At 41.2% G+C, this 27,250-nt stretch overlaps 1 protein-coding gene across 2 annotated transcripts in view; it reads left to right on the top strand.

The window, feature by feature from the left end:
• The window catches only part of AFG2A (AFG2 AAA ATPase homolog A), a 189,157-nt gene that overhangs the window by 141,730 nt on the left and 20,177 nt on the right, over positions 1-27,250 (top strand). For both annotated transcript variants that reach the window (XM_027456823.3, XM_027456824.3), the window contains exon 15: positions 11,066-11,230. In XM_027456823.3, the coding sequence (XP_027312624.3) occupies positions 11,066-11,230 (165 nt within the window). The remainder of the gene's footprint in view (positions 1-11,065; positions 11,231-27,250) is intronic.

Here is a 27,250-nt window from a genome sequence, read left to right as displayed (position 1 = left end):
CTGGTTAGCGGCTTCTTTCTGATTGTATATACCCATCTGTTTCTTTTTTCTCCTCAGGTTATAACTAAAAATTAGTTAAGAGTGCATTTTTATGAAAGGGGGAGGAGGCTTTATTGGTGTTCAGACATCTGGACTATCAGGTAATGAGTTAGTGTATGTTTTCTGATTGTTCCTGTACCAAAAACATAAGCAGGACTGGGTGGCCTGAACACAGGCATCTGGAGCTATTTGTTATGCTCAGCAAGCTCCTGGCTAGCAAACAGCTATCCTCCTTGGCGGAGAGGAGGCCTTATTGTAATACCTGCTGGCTTTGTGGAGATATCTTGGATGCCTTAGGTGGTCCCAAATGGCAGTAGGCAGCTGGATTGTACCTAATACGTGTGTGTTAGTAGGGGGACGGAGGGCTGCACCTCCCCAGGAAAGAGGTTTAAACCAAGATTTGTTTGTTTTTCTCTTTGTCTTGTTGGAAAATAAGTCTTGAGAAAGATTTTAAAGAGATCACCTTGGTTTCCAATTGCAAGAATAAACGAATGATGTTTCTTCTTCTTTCATGACTTTGTTCTTTCTACAGTCAAATGACTTTTCCGTGAGCTTACAGTTATTGTGACCAGCACCTATTTCGTTGCTTCAAATGGTCTTCCAGAGTCGTGATAGTAAAATGACATCTTTCAAATAACAAAAATCAGAAACTTTTTTTTTTCTGCCGTAGTGTTGGCTTTAATGATGGAAAGTTATTGATTTCCTTTTGAAACTTCTGAATTGTTTCACTGATGTTGCTTCCATCCCTGCTGATCTGTTTTTTTTTTTTTGTTGTTGTTTTTTTTTGTTTGTTTGTTTGTTTGTTTTTTTATTTAAAAAAAAAAAGGTTCACAGACCTATGTTGGTCTGTGAACATTTCTTGTACACTTTATTTATCTGTAGTTTGTTAGACAGGTTTGTAAAATTTGGTCACCAGCCAGGGAAAGTCATCAAGATTTTTGTGGTAGGATAGTCACCAAAGTAACCAGGTGTAAGCAGTACAGAAACTGATATGACAAAAGGTTATGTAAAGTGGATCGTGCAACTTCAGAAAAATATCTCCTCGTGTGCAATGCATTTTTAGTGCTGTTTGTCATGCACTGAAGTGTTCGATCCTAAGAAGTGTTTGGAGCGAATTCTGTTTACAAATCCTATGAAAACAGAACACAGAATAGGAAAAGGTGCTGCTAGGCAGGTCCTGATGGAGCTGACCTGCTGCGTGATTTGTCGTTTCAGGAGTTGTTGTTCTTCTGAACAGAATCTCCTCCAGTGCTGATAATTTACCCAGTCGGTGCAGTGGTAATATGGCATAGGTTATTTGTGGAAAATACTGTATTATGTGGTAGATCATTGTTATGGCTTTCAAAAGCTTCTGAGGAGAATTGTAATATTTTGGCAGGAGTTCAAAATTCTCTTTCCTACAAGGAACAGGTTTTGTGTTTTTTTTTCGCTAACATGTCATTTTGAGGTTATATGGTAACATCTGTCAGAGCTATGCTAACCTCTGTCATCCAGCTGTTATAACTGTGGTATTTTCCTTCCTTTTCCTTCCCTTTCCTCTCCGTTCTGCTTTCCCTTTCTCCTCCCTCAGAAAAAAAGAAAAAAAAGGAAAAAAGAAAAAGAAAAGAAAAAAAGCACCTCCTTTTATGCTGAAACTTCAGGTGGAATGAAGTGGTTATAAAAGCATCTGTCAACACAGGAATAGTTTGCCAAGCCAAGTATTTGGGTTGGAAGTCATGCCTTCCCAACTGCTTGAAAACAGGAAGTATCTCTGTTAAGTGATGGATAGCTCTACTTTGCTGAGAGGAAGAAAAGGCTTCTTTCTTTCTTTCTTTCTTTCTTTCTTTCTTTCTTTCTTTCTTTCTTTCTTTCTTTCTTTCTTTCTTTCTTTCTTTCTTTCTTTCTTTCTTTCTTTCTTTCTTTCTTTCTTTCTTTCTTTCTTTCTTTCTTTTCTTTCTTTTCTTTCTTTTCTTTCTTTTCTTTCTTTTCTTTCTTTTCTTTCTTTTCTTTCTTTCTTTCTTTCGCCTCTGGGCTAATAAATGAGGTCTGCAGTTGTTCCGCGTACATGTATGTAGAGAGAGAATTCTGTATAAATGTGCATACGGGTGCACACGTTTGTGTGTGTGTGTATGAATGTACAGACTGAAAAAAAAACCCAAACCAGCAATCCACTTTGTACATGATCGGTCCCTGTCAGGAGCCAGCCCAGGCACATCTTATCCCAGTGATTCCTGTAAAGCTCTCAAAATCTGTCAGAAACAGCCTGCAGGATTGCAACGGCTCCTGGGTGATTAATTGCCAAAAGAGTCTGGTTCCAGGTTCCATTACATGTAATTGTTATCTTTTCTAAAGGGGTTCTTTTATTAAACCCCCACCCCAAAAAAGAGGGAAAAGAAAAAAAAGAGCTGACATTCCTGAGGTTTTGCACCTCTTAGACGGGAGCATGGAGGACTCCCTTATGTAAACATACACTGAAGAGGGTGTGTTACATTGTTTATTAGCTGATGATAGATTTTTTTTTTTCTTCAGTTAACTTTACTAAAAATCATTTTGTTAGAAACTAGGGAGGAAGCGCTGCAGAGCATTTAGAGGAGAGGAAGGGGAGCTGCAATTTCTCGTCCGTGTCAGAACCTCTCCGTGCGACCCAGCAAGAGGCAAAATCCTAGGTCACTCCTGCTTCTTACTAACATTGCGGGACAGCAGCCAAAACTTGGGACATCCTCTCTCCTCACACCACTGCAGTGAGGCTGCTCAGATTTGCCATGGGGCAAGAACAGCTTGTGTCTGAACTTCTCCTTGCAAATGAAGCCAGAGCCTCAGCCCTGAGCTGAGATTCTGCCGCCCTGCGCAGGCACAAGGAAGGGATGGGAGCTGCAGCCTAAGCAAGAAGAAGCAGCAAAGCCAAGCACCCTTTTTTGCAAAGAGTTCACGGGCTGAACACTTGTATGAGGTTGTCCTGAAAGTATGGGCTGATTGTGGAGAATGTGCTAAATTGCCTCAGTTTTTCTAAGACTGTGTTGACAACATAGAGCAGAGGAGAGCCTGATTCTGCTGTCAGAGCCTGCCATGTCTCTGAATACACTCAAGAAGCTTGATTTTGAGCTGCATTTCTGTTGTGGCGAGCTGGAGTATCTGGAATCATATCAGTAGGGTTGCTTGGATTTGCACTGCTTTTACTGCATTGAAAATGTGGTGTGTTACTGACAGGTTTAGACTTTTATAGATCGAGGCCTGGGCAAAGCTTGGCTCCCAGTGAGCGCTGCAGTAAGTCGTGCCAACTGGCCAATTTAACTGTTTGAAATATCAGGGAAAAAAAGCATGGAGATACTAGTTCTGCAGCTGCAGAGTATCTGCCTGCAGATGTTTCTGCCAAGTGAAGTGATTGAAACGCCGTTTCTTGAGATATTTTAATCCTATCTGAACAAAAACACATAAAAACGTGCTCTGGTATTGTCTGCATAGGCCAAGGAGCACATTGTTCCTTGCAGTTGTGTTTACATGGTCTCATTGCTGCAAGGAAACAAGTCTCCTCAAGCCCTCTTTCTCCGCGATTCCCCTTGAATTAGCTATATTAATCAAACTCTGCGGCACGATTGGGATGCACGGCGGTTGGGACGATGTTGTTACTCTGATCAGAAAAGATTGGGATATTTTGGTGCGTCCAACTTTGTGCAGGCGTGGGAATGCAAGGCTGGTGGGTGGTTTTCTTTGCTTGCTTTTGCACAGTTTTTCTGCTGTTTTCGTTATCAGCAAGCAGTTTGGCTAGATGGTGGAGAGGCCTTAGCCCAGCCACCCGTCCCCCTTGCATAGGAGGGGCTGTGGTAGATGAGCTCAGGAGGGCGCAGGAGCCTCTTCCCCGCGCTGTATAGGCAAGATAAGGCAGCTGAATAATCCCCGGCGCTGCATGCCTGGTGCCATATCCCCAAAGGCATAGGCACAGCTGCTTTCTGCCTGGAGCAGCCCGAAACCCCAGCGTTTGGCAGCCAGGTGAGGGCTGCAGAGCAGACAGCAGGCTCCTGGCGGCATCGCTGGGTGCCAGTGCGTTTGGCTTGGCTGCCTGGAGGGAGCGTGGCTGCGGTGGTTGGGGACCCAGCCTGCAGCGGGACCTCGTCCATGCCTGACAGCAGGTGTGGGAGAGAGAAGATAGCTCCAAATCACAAGCAGCTCTGAACGCTTTGGGCACGTGTAGGCTCAGAACGCTTTCACTTTTAGCAATGCCTATTAAAACCTAGTCATTTAAGTAACACTCTTACCTGTTTAAACTCACCACCGTTAGTGGGAATGGCTGGTTTGCTGGGTAAGTTGCAGAAGCCAGGTATGTCATTCAAACAAGGGACACCAGTGGTTTCTGTTGAGTTGCAGAAATTCTAGGAAAAAATGAATTTGTTACTTTTCTTCTTACTAGAACTGTAGGATAAGCTCAGTTTTGCTGCAATAAGTTAAGGGAACAATCTGTAATGACAGCTGAAGGTGTTGTTTCCTGTCGGTAGCTAGCAAAGAGAGCAATATCAGAGCATGCTGTGAGTTACATGGAGAAGGTTCCCTCTGCTGATGATATGAACTGCAAATGGGTAAAAATCAGTGGTTGAAGTAAAAAAGATAAACTACTGGTTTTACACCTGGAGGATAGGAAAAGCAAGTAGGTGAATCCCACGCAAGCAGGGGCATTTGCTTAACAGTCAAGGACAGGTTGCATACTTATTTTTCAGATGGTTAACTCCCTGTATCGCTTCATCTGGGTTTTGACTCGGATGATATAAACTGTTTCCCTGTTCAAGTTGTTTTACTATTTGTCGGCATATCAAACCATATATTTGTTCTCTGCCTTTAATTAGTACTTATGGTTTATGCCTGAGTAAAATGTTCCTGCTGTGCTCACTGCCACTTGATAGTGCGCATTCTTCCTGAACACCTGCTGTCAAACGTATCATGTCTTTTCTTGTCAACTTGCACAATGCTCCAGGTCTTGAGCAAGACTGACATGACAAAAGGGTTGTATAGCCTGATTTTTAGAAATCTATGCAGAAGGTGAAGCCTTTGTATAGGGACTGATAATAGGAAAATGCAGCATTTTCAGGAGTTGGTCTTCAATAATATCCAATAAAAATCTGTTCGCAAATGAAGTTTTTAAAATAGTGGATATACTGTAGGTTAAAGACGCAAACTACTCCACCCCAAGTGCAATTGTAGATGTTGTGTAACGAGAACAGAAAATAATCTGCACAAATCTTGGGAGACGTACAAGGGTGGTGACCAACAAACAAGTCATCAAAGAGGGGAACTGGTTAGAGATGCTGGCATGTGCTGAAGGTGGTGACAGACTTTGGCACAGGAGGAAAGTGGGGAGGAGGAAGAGTGTGGGGAAAGGGGCTCTTGGCAAGAAAAAAGCAGTATCGCTTGACTCAGGAGCCTGTAATGACAAGACTCCATCCTTGTGACACAGCACATAAGTGTGTCACCTGAAACAGAGGAGCTCACAGTTGCCTCCTGAAGAAGCTTGTGCTAGATGGAGAGGGAAGAAAAACCTTGTAGAACAATAACACTCGGCTCTCCAGTAGGCTATAGTTTTTAATAGTGATACTCAAACATTTTTGCTTGCCAGTCTTTTCCCCTCAGCACCTTCTAATCTCGCTCAATTAATCCATAGTTGCAACGAGAGTCCGGCAGCATGTCTAATGAACAGCATGGATGAGCTTCCCTTACCTGAAACTTTTGAAGATCCTGAAGTGCTAAGCACTTCCTGGCTTGTTGCACTGGGATCTTGACCTGGCACAGAATAAGAATGAAAATATTAGGCACAGAGGTGAGCCTTGAAATGGTAGGAGAAACACCATCATGGGAGCTAACTCCAGTCCTGCAAGAGATGAATATGATGGTGCAGGAAGGCCCTTTCATCGTTATTAACAAATTCACTTCCTTAGAGTCTCTCCTGTCCCAATACTTTCCCCACTTGCAATACATCTGTCCGAACATGTGGGCAGGAACACTGAAAGGATCTCACAAACAGTTATGGCTTGTGCAGGCTACAGGAACTTACTTCTAAATGCTTTACATATGTTCAAATAGTGTAATGATGAAAGTCAAAAGATTTGCATTACTAAATTAGATTACATGTTATAAAGTACCTCTCATATTCAGGAGTTTGTGTTAAGTAGGGACCACAACCAGGGTTCATAAATAGCAATTGTTAATTCAAGTTGGAAGGGTTTAGTTACAAAGGAAACAGATTGCTCTGTTATTTCCAGTTTTCTCATTTTCATCTGTGGTCTAATCCCAATGGATTATAAGGGCAGGATTAAACTTCTAGTTGCATTTTGTAGGTCCTGTATTTAAAAAAAAAAAAAAAAAAAAGTGTGTACTTGAAAGGAAAAGCCTTAAATTTAATATAAAAATCTGTTCCTACTTGTGGAGATTGATTGCAGCAGAGAACAACACGCGGTAACATTAATTTTCCAGGTGAACTTCCGTTACCTGCTGAACCTACTTGCTCCCTTACACGCCTCGGTCTGCAGCTTCCTCTGCAGCGTATGCTTTGCTATGCAAGTTAGGTTTTGCTATCGAAAATTGTGTCAGTTTGCTATGTTTTCGTAATTATATTTAATCCATGTAGTTTTGTTATATGATCCAATCAAGAAAATTGTGGTGAGTGTAGACGTGGCTGAAGAAGTTTGTCAGTAGGAAAGCGTTTTTGTCCATCCCAGCCCAAGCTCATCATCTGTACATGCTTCTGTCAGTGGTACAATTCTGCATTGTTTGACAATGTCGTTCTTGAAACGGGTAAGCGTTCTTTGAAAAAACTATGCATGGAAAAAAAAAAAAGAGGAAAAGGAAAAGAAGAAGAAAATTAGCAAAGCCCTGAAGTTAATTCTAGTCCATTCTTACCAGGAACCACAAATATTTCCTTGGCTTTACATATTTAAGTTTTCTTTCCTGAAATAATTAACTTCATAATTGCACACAAAATACACATTTTTGAATCGGCTATCTTTTCCAATGCTGTATTTGGAAGTAATGCTCTCTTTTAATTACTAAAGAATTTAATCATTTCTTTTTGAAAGGGCAGTAGTTTCTTCTTAATTAAAGTGTGTTTTTACTATTGATGATACCACGTATTACTCGATGGTTATCTCACTTTCCTGAACCTTGTTGCTCCCCTGAAGAATATTGTGTATGTTTACTACTAGTAATCTTTCAATGTGTGGGTACTCAGACCCCTTTCATAACTGTTGTGGTAACAACAAAAAAATTACATAAACTTGCAAAAGAATTGCTTAATGGTATGAAGCGTTCTGGTTTCTACCAAAACCCCAACTACTTAATTTTGTGCCCTTTCCTGGCCTACATAAATTATGCAACCCTCACATCTCAACATCAGTGAATTATGTAGCTCTGCGCACACATCAATTAATTTTGGCCCCATCAACTTCCCACCTTCTGTGTGCTCCTAGCCTCAAATCAGTTTTGCATCTCCCAGCCGCAAGCAGTTAATTTTGTACTCCCAGCAGCTCATATCTGCCCGAACCTGCAGCCCCGCTTCAACTCTTCACCCTCCCCCAGCTGCCTCTCCTCTCCTCTCCTCTTGCACAGACAGCCAAGCCTCACTCCTGCTGCTGCTGCTGCCACCTTATCTTGCCAAATTTCTCCTCCTCTGGCTCAGCAACGAAGGTCAATTCCAGGTGGCTTCACCACCAGCCTGTGGTCAGTGGTGGGTCCCCATGCCACCGTGCCTGCTGCCCCCTGAGGGTGGTGGGGTGGTCCTCAGGTGACCTGGGTGTGCTTGTTGCTCCCTGTGCTGTTTCCAATGAGCAAGCTGCAAGATGGAAAGTCTGTCTTCATGAATGGCCTGTCAGTCCTAGCACTGGGAGCAGCCACCTCCAAACACCTTCTTTATTTCTGCAGATAAAGTGGCGCTGAGGAAGAAGGTGCCACCCTCCATAAAGGCCTCAGTGTTAAAGGTACTGCAGATGTGGGTACCAAATGCTACAATAGGCTTCGCTAAGCAACATAGAAGGAGCTCATTTTCCTCCAAGAGAAACTTCAACAGAGCGCAAAAACATCAAGAAAGAGATCTTATTCCCTTAGTGCCAACCTCTATGTGCAGTTCAGTTCTGATTTCTGTGTTATTTTGAGCAAAAAAGGAAAATAAGTCAGTGAGCAGTACACAGACACCTCAACATCTAGCCCAGGAGGATGAGACGATGGCCTGCAAACAAGAACGGCCTTGGTTTGACATTGCTCTGTGTGCTTTCAGACCAGCGGGCAGCCCACCAGCTCTGCAGCCCACCTGTGGCCTCTCCCTCTGCTCTTAGCTCCTCTGGAGCTTGCCCAAGGGAAAAGCAATGCAACAGCGAAGCGAGGAGCAGTTGGGCAGTGCCCAGGGTCTTCCAGGTTTCCCCATCTGCCTGTCCTGTCATGAGGGCTGGTAGAGACCAGTTCTCGGCGGAATCTGTTTTTCTGTTTGGAAGTAAGCGGAAATTTGACTCTTCTCTCAAGTCAGGTTACCAAATGTTTTCTCTCCCCTCCTTTTTGTCTATGTCTATTTAAGCAGGAAGTGCTACAGAGGCTGCCTTGTGCTTTTTTTGTAGGGTTCCCAGCACATCTGGCTGTCTTGGATAAGGTCCCTAGGCCTGACTGTAACAAAAAGTAATGATAGCATGTTTTAAACTCGGGCCTCCAACTAAGACCGTATATAGAAAACACAAAGCATTTGGGACAAACTGGAGAAATCCCAATTTAAATAACTGAGGAAAAAAATATATTACTTTTTTGACATCTGCAATTGTGCTTTGTAAGATTGGGTGCTGCATCCTGTTAAGAGCCTGTATCTCAGCAGAAAGCTGCTAGCTCCAGCTCTCGGTCCCAGCTGGTCAGACTTGCTTCCCATCAAACACTTCTCTGTCCCCCTTGCGCAGCCATGGTCATTCATTAGTGTGAGCTAAGCTGTCTTTAGAAAATGGTCTAATTATCTAGGCTTCCTGATTAAACCTGCTTTGACTTAAAAGAGGTGTACCACTGTATTCTTGTGAGCATTTCATGTTTCTTCTAAATAACAGAATTTGCTATGGGCATTTCCTTAAGAGCACGCAGAATGCAATTGCAGTATAATTCCGCTCCCTCCAAGCCTAGTCTTGAAGCATGTAAATTTCCCTTTCAAGTTTGTTGGCAAAAAATGGCAACATCTCGATAAATGTATGGCTTAGACACCAAATTACACACTGGTTGAGCTACCATTAGTGTGTCGAGTTGTTCAGTGGCTATACCAAGAGTGCTGTGGCAAGCAGCACTGTCTGATAAGGAAACATGGGTGGCTGGCTGGCTTCTCACTCTTTTTTTGAAGGGATCCAGCATTGGCCATTGCCAGAGATGGGGTACTGGGCTAAATACAGGCCTTTAGGCTTCCCTGTGGAGCCTTGCTCTTTTGCTGCGTAGCTCAATGAAACACTCAGAGCTGTGCACTTTCTGCTGAACGTTTTCACATTCTGTTTTAAAAATAACAAGACATCTCTTAACATTCAGGATACATTTTTCCACTCTGAAGCACCACAACAGTCTTTTTAAAGAAACTCTAGGAAGGGTGTTAACTTGATCAATGCTGTGCAGGAAGGAAAGCTCTTTCCTACTATTTTTTCAGCATGACTTTCACTGACATGATCAGGCTGGGAAAAGACTTATTGGCTGACAGCCCAGGACAGCCATGCAATATCTCTAGTCATCTGGAACTCAAACTACTCTGCCCAAGGGAGAACCATAACATAAAAACAATTTAGGTTACATGCTGAATCTTATAAACATTGTTTAGTTTTTAAAAATACTTTTTAAATACTATTTATGCACATTTGCAATGCACATTTTTTTGTCAAATGTCAAGTAGGAAAGACTGGGAGGATTTTTATTTTATTTTTTTACTGGAGACAGTTTTTAAAAAATCTTGGAGATTTTTAGAAATACAGGGACACGAGCTTCCTCTCATCTCATAAATCTAAGAGCTTGGCTTCTCCTACGTATCAGATATAATTGCTTTATATATAGATAATGTTTACTTTTTGAGCCAGTCCAGAAACCATAGAATCACAGGCAGCTTGATTGAAGGGGGCTTCCAGAGGCCTTGTAGCCCCCCCACTCACCCAGCACGGCACCAGCACAGGCCAGGGATGGCTTGGCTTCATCTAAGCCAAGCCTCCAAAACCTCAAGGACAGAGTTTCTGCAGCCTCCCCAATGACCTGCCCCAAGGCCACACTTCTCCCCTAGAGAAGAGATTTTTCCTCCAGACCAGTCTGAACCCTTTAAAGCTGCCCTTTGTGGTCGTCATCCCATATACATATATGAGGCTGTAAAGCTGGGGCCTTACCTTGTACCTATTAATTTCAACTATTGAATTTTCAACTCTTGTGGCACAGAAGGGTTCTTCTGACAGTCCAAACCTGATGCCAAAATGTGTTAAACTATAATGCTTTTGCATGTCTGTGGTGTTTTGTTTTGTGTTTGTGTTTTTTTTTTCTTTCCCTTTTTGAAATATCTCTGGCCTCTGTTTATCATTACCTTACTGTGTGTGAAAACCTGACAGAGTAATCTGCTCTTCTGTATACAGCACTAATAATGTGGGATAAATCAACATGAATACAGAATGTAAGCTTTACTTCAATTTCTTTTTCCTCTGCTTGTTGGCTTGATTGAAGATCTGAACTTGGGATATGTCCATTGCCACCTGTCCTTTTGCCAAGTCCTAACATTCCAGCGCACCTTGCAACAAGCCTAAAATTATTATTTTAGGAAAATGACTATAGTTCCTTTATGATGCCTTTTTTCCATAAACTGATATTTCACAAGCTGAATAGCATTACTGTCTTTTCAGTGACTGATTCATTTTTGCATAAGAGAACAACCCCTTGTGCACATAAGCTTGATTGTTCTTGTGCAGTTCTTTGCTTCTGCTGAAATTGTTGTGTGTTTTTTTGTTATTGTTTTTAATCAACTTATGTTTTTTTTTTACTTTATTGATGTGATGTGTCATTTGTTATAACTTTTCCTGTGACATTTTCATTGCAGGCCTTGCTGAGACCAGGAAGAATAGACAGAATTATCTATGTGCCATTGCCAGATGCAGCCACTCGCGAGGAGATCTTCAAACTTAATTTTCGGTCTATGCCAGTCAGTGAGGAAGTCTGCTTGGTGGAGCTCGTTCAGCACACACACAGATATTCAGGAGCAGAGGTAAAGCTTTCTGTATAGTCGTGGCCACAGAGTCAATGCACAAAATGGTGTTTTTAAAACTGCAATAGAGCATCATCCAAGTATCATTCCTTAAGTCTACTCTAAGTGGTGGGGAGAATTATAAGAAAGACTGTTTGACAGAGTACACCATGATTTCTGTGTTTTTGCTCAGAAAACAGAATAAGACCTGTGTTTGTGTTTTTGTTTGTTTGTTTATTTTGTTTTTCTTTCAAGATCTCCATCAGAGTACTGCTGCCAGGGAAAGGGTGAGCCATAGTAAGGTCATGGGTAGCTCTTTTAAGGGTGTGCTGCCAGGATGAGTGCAGGGAGATGGGGGCAAATGTTCCCAGCTGCCCACACAGTTCAACTGGGCCTCCCTACATCCCCATTGAGGGACCCTTTTGCATTCTATGATTTAGGATTGTGGCAAACAGACTCAGATTGAGGTAGAAGAGACGATTCTCAGACAGCATAAGGGAATTGTAAAGGAGTCACAGGTCACTTTTATGCTTGTATTTTCCTGTTCCATATAATCAAGAGCTCACAGCAGCACTTACTGTTATAGCTCATTGTTGTCAGTTAGTAGCTTCTGACAAAGGATGTCAGGCTGTTACGTCCTGTCCTGGGTAGGGGGAGAAACTTCTTCAGATGCTGCTGCCCGGTAATTATAGTTAGTGGTCAGCATAGTGGCCCCTGAATATTTTTCATGGCAGTGCCTCATGGAAGAATATTTCATGTTTTCTTCATTTTGATTAATTGAAAGTAATTGTTTTACTTCAAAAATTCAGAGAATGTCATTAAGGTTGCCAACTCAACCTCTTAAAAGGTATGAGATACTGGAGTTAATGTTTCCACCTTACCGTAGCCAGTCCTAGTGAATGCATTATCGTACCATCTCTAATTACATAGTCACCTTTTACTTTTTCCATAGCAGAGTGGAAAATGTGATTTGCTTTCCTTAGCTTCCTCCATCTTTCTGTGTGCTGTTTACAAGGGCAAAGCTAAAGCTTTGGCTTGGTTCAAAAGAGGGGGAGACTCTGAAGCATTTGCATGACTCCTCTGTGATATTGATGTCCCTTCTCAACTGACTGGCCATTGGCTATGCTGTATGTCTTCCAGGGAAGACATTTAGCTACCACATAAATGGTGGTATGTTTTACAATGCTGCACTGTCCACAAGTAACCTCTGCCTGGTGAGGACACTGCTGTGACTGCTTCTCCAAGTCAAAGGAATGGGGTCAGACCTTGCCATGTGCAGCTGTGGTGTCCAGACAAGCCTCCAGGCTTGTTCCAGGAAGCTGTGTAAGGGCAGGGACCAAAGTCAAATCCACTACAGCCTTCCTCCTCCGCAGCACAGGACAAACTGTGCTCTGGGGACAAATGAATGGGGGCAACGCAGTGAGCAAAGCTGTTTTGTGTAGGACTTCAAAGGCAAAGCAGTGAGCAAAACTTTTTTTGTGTAGGACTTCTATTTGCAACAGAATGTGGGATCTTATAATGAAAAAAAAAAAAAAGAAGGCAGTAATCAACTTCTTATTGCAGGCTTAAATGTTGGTCTAGGGAACTGTTGTAGCTACACTGCCTCTGTGCTGAAGAGTAGTGACTTGAAACATTACTAGGTTTTTACCCCGATGTCAGTGATAAGAGTTTTGCTGCCCTGGGAAAATTTGCCTGCTTCTGGCCAAGATATAAGCCTCCAAAAACATAAATGTAAACATATCCTCTGTTGTGTATGGAAACTGTTTTCTTACCAGGCAACAACTGTAATGCTTGTATTTCAGAAATTCCAAGCATATGGGGATTTCCTTTGGATCTGGGTCAGCCGAGGCTCTAGTGGTGAATTCCTGTGCTTAGCTTAGATAATGAGTCGCAAATGTCTTGGTGCTGGCTTTCTACAGAACCAAAAATAAGTTAATGGGTCATTGAGTACAAGTACAGACTAGTTGCAGGGGAAAAAAGCCTGCCTGTTTCTAATATGGCATTTCTCATGAATTTTGTTCTTTGGCATCATTCAAAGAGTTATAATAATTGGGATGTAAAGAGTAAACACAGAAAAAGCCTCAGTCAGTGTTCCTTGGAAGAATATATAAAAAGTCTTGACAGTTGGCACGCACAGTGGCCAGTTTCATTAAAGCCTTTTCTTCCTAGTGTCTCCAGCTTCCCAGCTTTAGAAATAGTTTCCGCTGTTGAATGGCAAGTTCCCATTCCACTGTTATACCCTTTGTTTGGAAAAGGAATGGAAAATGCTTAGTTCTGTGACTAGAAGATGCTGTGTAAATAGGGAGTTTCACGTAAAGATACGTTGAATCCTCCTACCATGAGCTGAATAAACAGCAAGTAAAGTGGATAGTTTAGTACGCATCTGGCTTCCAACTTGGCAATTTTTCAGATCAGATACGTGTATATTTTTGCCTGTCATCACTTATGACCAGTTATCTCTATTCACCTGCTGGATGTATGTTTATCTTAATGAGTACGTTAAAGATATATCGAGATAGCAAAATAGGGTGTTTACTTCCCACTGTTTCATTTGAGAGAAGATGGAAGATAATTTATGAGGGTGAATTAGAATTCCCTTCTCTCAAGTGCAGGTGAAGTCTAATGTTTAAAAAAAAGTGTATTGGTGGACCAATGTCTGTACAGTTAGCTTTTATTATACAAATTGGATAGGTCAAACGAAGCTTCAGCTTTCTAGAAATATTTGGATTTGCACTTGATCTTTATTTCCAGGCCCTTCTGAAATGCATGCTGGCATCTCGATAGCTCTGCTTTGCAGTGATGCTTAAGGCTCACCTTCATGGATACCTGAAATCTGTAAATCAGGACAGTGAGAAATAGTTTTTAGAAGTTTCTAAATAGTAAGGTTTGGCCTCGGAGCTGATATTGCCACCAAGGAGCATGCCATCCACCCACTCTGGCAACTTCTTTGGCTACCCTGAAGGCATCTGCCTTTTCCCAGGACTGCCTCAACCTCTTGTTAGCGCAACCGGAGCCTTGCACAGGGTAGGTCTGTTTGCTGTGCGGACGTGTCTACAGTAACTGTACAGCCTGTTAGCTCTTACATGCTGGCCAGGGGGTTTCTCCTGTGTAGTGGTGGAAGAGTCAGAGCTGGTCTTGCCCCTGTTTTTTTTTTTCTAGGATATTTCCACTGAAGGCCATGCTGAGGCAGCTGCCACCAGGCACGGTTCAGCTAGAGGCTGTGCTGTGCTGTGCTATCGGCCTCATTCTCCTCTGCTGATGCGGTAGCATTAGCAAGGAGCTCTGGTAGGCATGGAGGAGAAATCTCTTGTCCTTGAGAGTAATGAAAATGGTTAAAGCAGCAAATATCTTGCTGCTTCAAAACTTTTATAAATTAATTCTAGTGTTTCTGCATTTTTTTTAGAGCAAAATTGTACCTTTATATAACTGAAGATTATTTTTAATAGTTTTGAGATGTCTTCATCCAGAGATTGTTCAGTCAGATCATAGCTGAATGATCTAGAGCTCCTATAATTCATGTTGAGTAGTTTTATCTGGCTCATTTCTTATCATGTTTCTGTAAAGTATGATTAAAGATACAAGCACAGGAGCATTTACAAACGAAGTGCAAGTAAAGTGAGTTCTTTGGGTCTCATTAGTTTCCTGTCATGATGTCACTCCAGCTAGCTTGCATTACAGAATATGGGTCTTCCAAAACCTCAGGGGCTCTACCTTCTTCACTTGGGGATCAGTTTAGATTTTTCATGCTTAATGGCTGTTCTCTGTTACAGTAGAAAATGCCAATAGTCTCAGTATGCCTCAGAGGCATATGAGGAGTGTCTGAGGGAACTGGGGGTGTTAGTCTGGAGAAAAGGAGGCTGAGGGGAGCCTCATCACCCTCTAGGACTACATGAAGGGAGGTTGCCATGAGGTATGCATCACTCTCTTTTCTCAGGTGATGAGTGATAGGACGTGAAGCAACAGCCTCATTTTGCACCAGGGGAGGTTTAGATTGGATAGCAGGAAGAATTTCTTCACAGAGAGGGTGGTCAGGTGCTGGAACAAGCAGCCCAGAGGTGGTGGAGTCTCCACCCCTGGAGGTATGTAAGAGCTGTGTGAGCACGGTGCTTAGGGATGTGGTTTACTGGTGGACTTGGTAGTGTCAGGTGGTGGCTGGATTTGATCTCAAGGGTTTTTTCCAACATAAATGATTCTGTGATTCTAAAGCACTTCTTGTGTAAAAATGGACACAATCACATGGACAGAATCTGGTAGGAAATTGCTTGTCATGTGATTTTTAAATTATACATTATCTCAAATTTTTTTTAAAGGTTAGAAAAAAGGTTAAAGTTGGAACATGGTTTGGCCAAGAGGAAGGACACCAGCCTTTATATATACAAAGACTGATGTCTTTATTAGATTTGTGTTGTGAAGAAAAAAAAAAGGTATAATTTGCAAATGAAATGAAAGGAGCATTCCTTACCTCAAATCCTTAAGAGTTTAATTTGTGAAAAGGGATGAACAAGGGACTAAGACCCTGTTTCACCACTGTAGAAATATTTTATTCTAGTAAGTAGATGGTAAATAAAAAGGAAAATAAACCCAGTAGAGTGATGGACCTTCTTTTATTATGTCAGCCCCTGTCAGATTATGTTTTTGTTACTGTAGTGAAAGCAGTACAGAGAGGGAGGTTTTAGGTAGAAACTGAAACCAAGTGCTGAGTTGAGTTTAAAGATGGTTAGAAATAATAAAATTTAAATATTCTGGATATCATTGTAATATTCTTAAGACAAGTGTGGTTGTAAAAATAAGCTAATGGGACCGGCGGGTTTTAAATTGGTGGAAAGCAGGTCATGGTGAAAGCAGAGGCTGACATTGTTTCTATAGTATTATCAGTTTCCATGCTTACAGGAAACAATAGTAAAGCGGGAACCTGGGAACCTGTAAATCTTTCACTGGTTCTTAGTCGAAGTAGAATAGTTAATGTAAAAAATATCTTTCTCACTTTGCAATAACTCTCAATGGGAACACAGAGAGGAAAAAAAAAAAAAAAAATCTAATGAACGTTTGCTCTGGCTCAAATGAGTGCACGGTTGATGCCAAAAAAGTATCTTTGCAGCAGCACACTAGCTCTAATCAACTGAAGCCTTTGACTATGAAAATATTTATTTCAAAACATACATGTACTTGTTTATCAGATACTGACATATTTAAACTACAAATTTAAAAGAAACCAAACACCCAAAACAACCAAAACCTTCCAAAGTTCCTCTCTTTCTCACACAGGAAGCCAGCAACTACAAAAGAAGTGAGGATGTATTCCTTTATAGGTGTGTGGGATGGCAAACAAGGCTTTAAGAGATTGGGAAGAAAACAGTCTCTCTTTCCTAAAGTGCATCTTAAATAGAGGTGAGGGAGGGCTTAGATATAGGAAAGGCAAGACAGCTGGCAAATTACGATGTGTTATCTTCTTTATATCTAGCTTGCCATGAAGGAAAAGATCTTCCAAATTTAGGGGAAAAGCTTTCTAGTTAACATTTTTTAAGGGCAATGGATCTAGTCCTATATACATGTAGCAGCCTACAAAGACAGACTTCAGGGGAAAAAAAAGGCAAGAGTAAAGGTTCTGTGACTCTGGAAATCATATCTTAGCTAAAGCTCGTGGTTTTCATTTTTAAGCACGAGGATGTTTGTTCCTTTTGTGCTTAATTATGCTAGATGCAGAGCATGTTCAATTCCCATTGACTTCAACAGGTGTTGAAAGTGCTTAACATATCAAGCTTGGGACTGGACCCTCAAATTTTTAGCTTCTAAGATACATATATACAAACACACACACACACACACACACACACACAAAAGAGAAAAAGAAAAACCTTGTGTCTTATCAGAAACGTATGATTTTAAAATATGTGTTGGTAGTTAAAGCATCCGTGGCTCAAGTGACTCTTGCTGGACACTTCTGGATGGCCTTGCCATCTGAAGGAGTCCTGCTTATCCTCACGTCAGGGCACAGTATTATCCTGAATTGCAACTTTCAAAATGAAGGACACCATCAAATTGAAACACAGCAAGATTAAGGCCTCAGATGAACCTCCGAAGCTTCTCTTGGATTGATGCGTAGGATCTATTAATTTATATCACTCATTGAAAAGTGAACATTTTTGTGTGGGTGGGTGTGGAAAAGAGACTCAGCCTTCATCCAGTGTGGGTAATAAGGGATCACCACCTTCCTACACACGTTTATCAGCACCAAGGATGTGTTTGGCACAGGTGGCTGGAAGGTGAGGAAATACCTGGCATTCAAAGTGTTTTCCGAGTGTCAGTGTTTGGTATAAACGAGATGAATCACTTGAAAGGAAATAACTAACTACACAGGACTTCCCATGGGATTTTGCTTACTGCCGGTCTCGCAAGAACCTTGTACGTGCAAAATGTGCTTGGACAGACTGGGAACGAGGGCAGTGTGAGTGCCTGGGTAATCACTCATCGGCACAAGGGTGTCGTGGCATTGCGCCGCGTCTCCCCGTTCTCCTCGGTAGCCGCTGCAGAAAGATCTGGTTCCGTTCCCGTGTTTTGCAGAGATGGGGCTGGGAATTGTTCGCCCTAAGCGGGCTGATTTTCATCATGTCTTGTGTCAGCCGAGACCCAAAAAAGATCTGTGTTCCTCCTGAATGCTTTCATCGCATGGATATATAAAACGGGGTTGCAAATTGGCATGTTTATGCAAAATGTAGGGCTTGGTATACAGAAGAGTGTTTGCACTAAAATTTATGCATGGCTTGCTCATCTGGGAAAGAACATTTTATCCTTCAGTGAGATAATGATTTGCTAATAGTTTAATCAAGCAGAGGAGATTTAATGCATCTGGCTGAAGGGACATTAGCGTTTCTGAAAAGGTCAGACCCATTAACAGCTCAGGAGGATACCGTCGACACTGCTTCCTAAACAGCTCAAAGAACAGCCATCCTTAGAGGAACTTGGGGAAAATGCCAGAGGGAATTTGAATGAGCCCCTGAGTGTGCACTGAGCAACATTTAGGTATAAAACTTAGCCTGCTTCTCAGACCTGGGATTTGAGTCCAAAGAGCTGAACGTTTGGATTCTGTAATTGCCGAACCCCTTGGGGTGCAGGGACCTCTAGAGCTAATTTCAGTCTTAGTTAACTGTTTTAATGGTGTTGTCTGCCCAGATTCTATACAGGGGTACTTGGATTTGCATTTATGCTCGCCGTGCCTTTGCAGGGTTGATTTGTGTTGCACGCCCGTCTGGATGGAGAGCCTGCAACACGAGCACCTGTGGTGCACGGGGCAAGCAGTCCTCAGTCGGCAGAGCTGCTCCCTTGTCATGAGCTTTTAGGGAGCTACTGCTAAATGTGGTAATTTCACCAAAAAAGCCGAGGCTGCAGGGGACAGCCACTGCTGAGCATGGCCTGCTGGCTATACCATTTGCCTTTTCCTTCTCTTTCCTTTCCCCTCACTTTTCCAGGGCACCTTTTATGCAGCAGAGTTACCAGGAGCTCCACTTTGCTGCGGATAGCGAGGGAAGTGTGTTGCCAGCACAGCGGGGTGCTGCTCAGCTGTCACTACAGCAGAGGCGTATAAAAGAGGGACCTTGACTGATACTCTGTCAGCCAGCTTCACTTGCCCTCTACTCTTGCCTGTGGCTTTGCTGCTTTATTGTCCTGTTCTTGGCTGTGACTCCAGTAATGGAAAAACATGTTGCTCTTTAAAAGCAGATGGGAATTCATTCCTGAAGGAAAAAATGTCTCTTTAGGCTACTGCTATTGTTTTCTTTTAGTTTTATTTTTTGCCTGTGAGTTATTTCTAGCAACTTCTAATTTAATTCATTTTTCTTTTTCTTCTTTTTCTTTTATTTTTTTTTTTCAATCTGACAGCAGGGATTATTCTTCAGTGGCTTATATCACACACTTTCCATACACCAATAATCATAAATGTGGGTATGTAACATTCAGAGTCAAAACAGCATGTACAGTCATCAGGAAGGAATTGAAAACATTGATTTATTTATATCTTTTGAAGTATTTTCATTTACATAATATAAAGGCTCATATCAGTGCAGAGTGCTAGAGTTTGCCTTTATGTTTAAAAATAAAAAAGGAAGAAAAATAAATCTAACACATTTTCTCCCAGTGATCTGTCTTTTTGATTTAAGCCTGTAGTGCTGACACTTGATCTTGTAAGTTATGATGTGTAGTTGAGTATGGAGCTAGAAAGGAGCTTGCTGCTTTGAGTTTGACTCAACTCAAGTCCTAAAGTATAAGACAAGGCATACAAATTAGAGAAAGTGAGCAAAAAGTCATTGCCATTGCATTTGCTAGACAGTGAAATCTTGACCCTTGACTCTTATGCCCCAACTTCAGAGCCAGATTCTCAATGTATACAAGTTGTTGTAAATACTGAATATGTCTTAGTACATTAGCAAAAGATCTGCCCAAAGTTTTTAGTATCATTTTCTGTGAAACCACTGTTTTGTATTCATCTTTTTCATAAACAGGAGGGAAAAAAAGTAAATATTCTTACATCTCTATTGTTGTTTCCCATATCCTGAGATTAAAGCATGCCTGGCTGGCTGAAGTCTCTGTTATGATTACTTTTAATAGTATGCAATGTCTGACTGTCAGCGTTCAGTCTAGCTTTTTCTACGTGTATGTACATTTTCCTCGTTGGATATGCTGAGGATTGCAAGGGGCTTTCCCACAGAGACAGCACCAAGGCATCAGCTCGGCCAGGAGAGCTGCAGAGGGCTCCCTGCTTCTCTGGTAAAATTGCCTTGTCAGTCTTAACAGAATCCGTCCTCTGTAAACAAGGGTAGTTCTTGGACAATAATATCCAGGAGAGTTCTCATTATTATTTTAGTTGGCACTAGGAATATTTAAATGCACTACCTGAAGGCTAACACAGGTAGGATGTTTATAACCTGTGAAACTATACAGAGGAACACCTTGTGCTGACCTACTTGTGTTGCTGGTGCTGTGCCAGCTAAATTGCCGTCAAGGTGGAAGAAATGTTAATGAATGGCAGAGGAATAATAGAGCCCAGGAATAAAAGCTTATTAATCTAGCTGGGTATTGTTCCTGTGAATGAAGAACGTGTGTTTTAATAACAACGCTAACTGTTTACACTTCACTGAACTGCAAAGATTGGAGAGGTGTGTGTGTGTGAACTGAAATATTTGAATATATAGTGGTATCTTTGTGTAAACGTAAAATTAGATGTTGGCCTTTTGCAGTCATCAGTGAAGTAGTTGTTTCATCTGAAAATTTGGAGCCTTGTAATAAACAAATAATAGAAAAATAATAAAGTCAGTAAGTCTGCCTAAATTAGACTCTGAATATCTTGAACATTAGATATACTGAATTTCAGACTTAAAACCTGTCATTATTAAAGCTACATTTGTACAGAACATGCACCAGCTATTCTGCTTCCATTGCTTTCTCATATAAGCGAAACAAAACTTCACTGCAATAAAGTAAGTGTTGAGTTTATTTTGGGAGAGATGATCACTAACACTACAGTGACTGGAAAGCTTGTTTGTTTGTTTTTAACATTTTAACTGTGATATTTTTTAATCATTACCATCCAAATAAATGGGTATCATCAACCGCAAGCTTGCAAACTTGCTGTCATCCCATTTCTTTCAGAGGGGTTTTGATTAGGCATGATTTTTTTTTCTTGGGGGTAGGAATATTTGAAATATCAGGCTTTGTTCTACTTTTCCTTTTTTATCCACAAACGTTAGCAATATCACTGTTGGAATTTCAGGTTCCTTGGTGAGATTAAGCTGTTCAGCGGTAATTCTGAAACGGTTTGAGAAGTTGTTAGGATTAAGGTAGTCATGGATGCAGAATGCAGGAAGAGGGAAGCAGCCTTCAAGTATTTTCAGCCATACCTACATGTCAAACAGGAAAATTTTCCCTTTTGTCATGTAACTTCTGTTTTGACAGTGTGCCTGAACCTTGGGTTTTCTTGAGAATGAGAAAATTGGGTTTTCATGAGTTGCAGTCCTGTTGAGGAAGGCACTTTAAGGGGAATTATCTGTAGCTGGCTTTGTGTTTTGTACTTGGATCCTAACAAGGATTTTGCATTTGCACAAAACTTTGGTCTTAGCATTCAAGCCATTGCCTGGAGTAGAAGCTGTCAAGTAGTTTCTTAGCACTGCTGAAATGCTGATGTCTGTATGTGCTACTCTAGCTCAAATTTTTGTCTATCAAAAACTGGAAATTGTTGTTTCCAATTTATCTTTTATGGCTTCCCTAAAATACATATGGAAATACATAAAGGTTTGATTGCCTTTGGCAGAAGGATTAAATTGTTATTGGCAGATGGAAACAGCACAATAATAGCTCTGCAGCAAATTATTAGCCATGGTAGATGCAGACCTGTGGACCATTTTGCTTTTTAATTAAACTGGTTCAAACTATTACCTAGTTCTCAGTCTCAGCTTTCATCTCCCTGCTTTGAGTAATGAAAACATCAAGGATACTCAGGTAGAAAACAACTCCGAGGTTGTAGTCTTCTTTGTTTATGACACCGTGTGTAGAGAAATGAGCCATGGGAGCTGGGTTGACCACTTGCAATGGAAGAAAACAGAGCAAAACCCCAGATGACTGCAGTAGTTAATTGGTCTTGACATCCCCATTGTCGGGGAGGAGAACTAAGAGCATTTTGCTCAGTTTAAAAAGGCTGCTCTGGATTTTGTTTGATGGGTTTTTCTTGGTGGTGGGTTGTTGGTTTTTCATTTTTTAGGGAAGGGGGTTAGTTATGATTTACAGAGGTTGGCTTCATACTTCATTTCCTAGCGAACAAAATTAATTTGTCATAAAAGTAGGCTATAACTATTTTACTTACATTGCATAGCGAAGCACAGCATTGGAGGGAAAGGGGTGGGGGAGTAGCAATCTGTCTTCTGTTTTGTCTTGTACGTTTTTGTCTTCCTTTGTGTTTTACTGGGATAAACCAGCTTTGTCTTTTTCCGGAACTGTTCCCAGTGAGCTCCCGTTTGATGAAAAACTGATGAAGGAGGGGGGGAAATAATGTAGCCAGCTCCTAGGCTAGATTCTGGGTATGTGCACTGCATGTTTCCAAGTGTTTGTGAGTCCGTGTCAGGAAAACTTGATCTCTCTCCAGCAGCCACTGTCACTTGCCAGGACTGGTTTTCTTCGCTCAGCTGAGATGGAAGGAAAGGACCAAACAGAAGAAGCCAGGAGTCAGGTTGTTGGGGATTTTTTCTCAATACAGGTGCAAAGCATTTTCCCTTGCAGAGCTGCAGCGGCAGGTTCTGCTTTCCAAAACAAAAGTCACACACCTAATGGGGGTGCCCAGAGCACATGGGAGTGAGCCTGGCCCGTGAGGGCTTGGGGCTCACGTTGTGCACTGCACAGCTCTCTTTTGCTGAGAGGAAGCAAAAGAAAAAAAAAAAAGAAAAACACCAAAAAAAACAAAAGACCCAAACCCATATAGTGCTTGCATTCTTGGTTAGCTCAGTGGTTGCAGTCGTGGCTGTTTACATGAAGAGAGGTGTCTGGGGGAGTTTCCTTGTCGGGGGGCGTACAGCATGTCTGTGGGGATGCAGGCATGCTGCAGACTCGTGCGAGCAGACGTGTTATCACTCTATGGGATCTTGCCATTTCTGTGGTCATTTTTGCTTATTTACATGATATGTGATCTGGGGGGGGAGAAACAAACCGCACTGCTTTATTAGCGAAACAGAATTTGCAGGAAAAAAAAAGCGTTCAGTAATTTGGTATAAACAAGAGTGAACAAAACCTTTCCTGATTATGACTTCTCTAGTCTGAGGCCTGAGGACTTCCAAAGAAGAATGGGCAGTCTTGTTTTAATATTCATACAGTAAGCACCCGTCGTAATAAAAAGTCAGCTCTCTTCAGAAGAAAGTGTTACAGTGGTTATGATCCAAAATGGAATATAATCAAAATGTTCAAAACTGAAAACTTACTCTTCATTGCTGACATTCAGTGTTACTAAATTTGCAAAAGTATTTGTGAATCCACTGAAGTAAACTCAAGGAAGAAAAACTGAGACTTTTTTGGATCAGTCAGCTTTTAAAGTCATCTTTTATTTTTTTTCTTCTTCTTTTCTACATACTGTTTTTGTATTCTTGTGAGCTAAAAAAAAAAAAATCATCTTTTGAAACTTATTGGTTTCTATATATTGAGAAAAAAATCTGTATTTTGCATTCATTGACAACTGTTTATTAACAACAGTATTTATGTAAGACCAGGTGGAGAAAAAAAAAAGCATGAAATCAATTTATCATCTGTCAATGCTTGGAAGTTGGAGAAAGAAAGTGAACTTGTGAATTCAGACACTATCTTACCCTAGGCTAATTGTTTATCATTACAAAGAGAGCTTGCATGCAGGAGGGAGTGTTATGTTTTGGACTTACTTCCTTGTAACTCATAAATCTTGGCTGTGTAAATGTTCAGTCATTAATTAAGGGTTTCAAATTAATCTGCTTCCTGACTGGACTTGGCTGTTTTTGCATAGAGCAATGCTCTTGCCCAACTTGACAGTTTAGGAACACTTTCAGATGTGTGATATGGAAGTATGGTGTTTATTGCAGAGAGTTAATGAACAGTGTGCATGGCGGTGGGAGAGGCGTTTTGTTACTGACACGGACAGGAAATAGCGTGGTGGTATCAGAATGCGTCTGCGTACTTTAATTACTTCCCTTACTTCAAACAATGGCAAAAATGTCTATTTTGGATCAATAAACGTCAGTGCTGAGCAAAATGTTTTTCTTTTCATTATCCTGAGATGATGTTCCGCATTTGCAATTCAACCGGTTTACTCAGGATGATCTATAACAGCCAAAAAGTCGCTCTTACGTTATGGAAAAAGTTTTCAACTTTTGTTAGAGGCTTTTTAAAGATTAATTGGCCCTATTTTTATAAGGGCATTATCATTGCATTCGTTTGAGCTGCTCATGGAATAACAGTGTTCATTTGGATTTTGTGTCCTCCTTGTGTTGCCCTTTAGAAATTTGTTTATATATTTGTGTCTCCTTCCTTACTTATGAAGATATAGTAGGGGCTTCTACCACATGTTTAATTCTTTCACTAAGATTTAGGATTTTTCAGAAATTCACGTTTGGATGACAATATGTTTGACATTGTATGTTGTACTGTAAATGTCTTAGCACTTAGTTATACACAGGTCTGTCTGTGCAGTGCTGAAGCTGAGTCTACTGGCTCTTCCTCTTAAGTGAACATCCCTTAGCTCGTGCAATGAATTTGCTATTAAAGGTGGAGGAACAAAAACTGCAAATGAAGCATCCAGCCAGGTAGTCCTGGAGATGTACCACATTTTGTAGCTATTTTGAACCCAAAAATGTTTTCGTTATATGTGTTCCAGCTGACTGGATATGTACTGCAACAGTCAGCTTCCTCCAATTCTGTATGTGCAACAGATTTCATAAATAACTCGTCAGGTTTCTGTTCCAAGATGTCTGGTTTGTACATGAAACCTGGAGAAGAAGGAATGAATCATAAACGTGAACTAAAAAGATCTCTAGTTAGCTATTTGAAGCCATACTGTTCCATTTTGGAAAGCATGTTGCTGCTCTTGTTTTCTTTGTCTCAGAAGTGCAAAGGGATGCCACAGCTCCACCAAGAAACTCACATACTGTCTTGTGAACCTGCCTTTCTTTATACATTTGTTGCACTGGGGAAGAGATTTCCTGCATAATCGCTAACTGCTAATTGGAAATTGGTCTGACCCAGTTTCAAAGTTTTGAGGGGGGTTGAAATCTGCATTTCAGCTGAATTTCATCGCCTTCATCCCTTCAGCCAAAGCCAGACTTTTAATACCAGCTCATTTCTGGCCTAGTCAAAGTTGAGGTTGTTACCCTACAGCATTTCTTGAGATCTCCATGTGCATAAAAATTCCCCTGTAACCAATGGAATTATTTAATGCACTGAAAATCAAGTTCATGTTTAAGCTTGCTAAATCCAAGGATTATTTATTTAATTCCTAAAGATTAAAATGTCTTCCAATTTAATGTATATTATTACCTAGACAGCAGGAATAACAGAGGATGTATCCGGTAAGTTCCATTCTTGAAGGCATATTCCATTGCTGCCGTTTATTTGCCCATCGTCATTTGTCTGGCTGATCATGAACTACCCAACACACTCAGTGCCATTAGGCTGTGATTCAGCAAAATGATGTCTCCATGATCAAGAAAACTCCTCACGTTTTAATTGGAACAAAGAGTTGACATGTTCCCCGTTTCATTTAGTCCCAAGCGAAGTCATTGTAAATGCACTGCAAGTTCCAGGTCTCTCAGGACTGCTTTTTGCAGATTTCTGATATGAGCCGTGACTATATGTGTTTGTGAGACATAGTGGCCAGGTGAATAACTCTTCTTTTAACCAGCGTTTTGGAATTGAGCAACTTGATGCTACTGTTAGGCATGCTTGAGGACAGCTTTACTATTAATGACAAGCCTGCTGCTCTTTTCACATCCTTCTGAAGCAGCAAACTCTGTGGGATTTCTGCCATCCAAGACTTTCTTTCAAAACCAGTTTCATGTGCAAGAATCACCTCCAAGGATGTGCAGGTGGGGAATAAGCCACCAGCTCAGGCTGGCAGTGGCAATTCAGGTGAGCTGCCAGGTGCGTGCCATGCCAATGCCACAGCTGGGGGCATTTCAGTTACGGCTTCGGTGTAGGTGCACCCTGGTGAGTGCCGACCTTCACAGGAAGTGCCAAGCCTGCAGCCTGCCTTGAATCCTTTTTTTTTTATATATATATATTAAAAAAGAAAAGCATCACAGGATATAAGCAGTACTGTTCAGCACTGTGTCATGATGACAACTGCGTTTTACTTTTTAGATAACTTTTGACTAAACTTTTGTTAAACTGATAGCTTTTAACTTGTTAAAAGCACCATGTGGAGCACAATAGGAAAGCTTGCTAAAGTATGAAATATAGAATTAAGAAACTGTGGCAATAAATCTCTCTTCTGCCAATCCTGCATTTCATTTGAAACCGCCCTGGACTTGCAGGGAGATGGTTGGATCGTATAAGAGGTTTCTTCTTTCTTGTGAATTTCATAATTCATTTGACACATCATATTCAGTAAGAGGTAAACTGTATTTCAAAGCCTGAAACAGTGCTGGTGTTCAGATTTATCATTGAAATCTGTTGTTACACAAGGCTCGGAAGGCATTCAGCATTGTATGTGGCAGCATCTGTGGGCCACCGACGTAACAGGAGAAACACTTGTGTCGTGATGCCTGCCTAGTTCCACATACAGCCAGGTGCTGGGACTGGTCTTCCCTGTAGAGAGACTTTCGGAGAGATTGCCAGCCAGTTTTACTCGAGAGAAGCCTAAGCAGAGGGCTGCAATGACAAAGATGATGATCCAGTCCTCTTCTTATACATGAGGTATTTTAGTTCAGAGTTGTGGTTTTGAGACCTTTGTGTTATGAGCTATCATCACCTAAAAGAACTGAGGATAATTTTCTAGTCTGTTTGCCTTATTTCTTCTCATTTACTAAGTTGGACTATTTTTGCAATGTGCAGACTCAAAATCAGGACTTATGTTCACAATACTGTTGTAAATTGCATTATTGTAAATTGAGTCTTTGGCAGGACACACATCTGTTTCAGCACCTGGCTCCTGTGGGATGTTCCCAGTAAGTTCCCTATCAAAACCAGTGTAGCTTGGGCTGGTGCTGGTTTCACTGCCATTTTGACACCATGTCATTGAAAGAGAGACTTGGACAACATAGCAAGGAAGCTTTGAAAGTTGATAAATTAAAAAATAAAATAAAATAGTTTAAGGGGGGGGGGGGGGAGGGGAGAAAGCAGACGTACCATGCTTTAAACAAGGAGTCTGTTTTAATAAAGCAGAGAGTACTGAAGAAATTCACATGGATTAAAGCAAAACAAAAACAATGAGACAGAAAATAAGGAAAAAAGTAACATGGATAATATGGGAGAAGCTGAGGGATTATCAGAACCAAGCATGCATCTTTCAGGAAATTGTAATCAATCTAAAGAAACATTCATAGCAAA

This window comes from Anas platyrhynchos, chromosome 4, assembly GCF_047663525.1.
Source record: "Anas platyrhynchos isolate ZD024472 breed Pekin duck chromosome 4, IASCAAS_PekinDuck_T2T, whole genome shotgun sequence".
Classification (NCBI taxonomy): Eukaryota; Metazoa; Chordata; class Aves; order Anseriformes; family Anatidae; genus Anas; species Anas platyrhynchos.
This window is presented reverse-complemented; position numbering and strand designations above follow the sequence as displayed.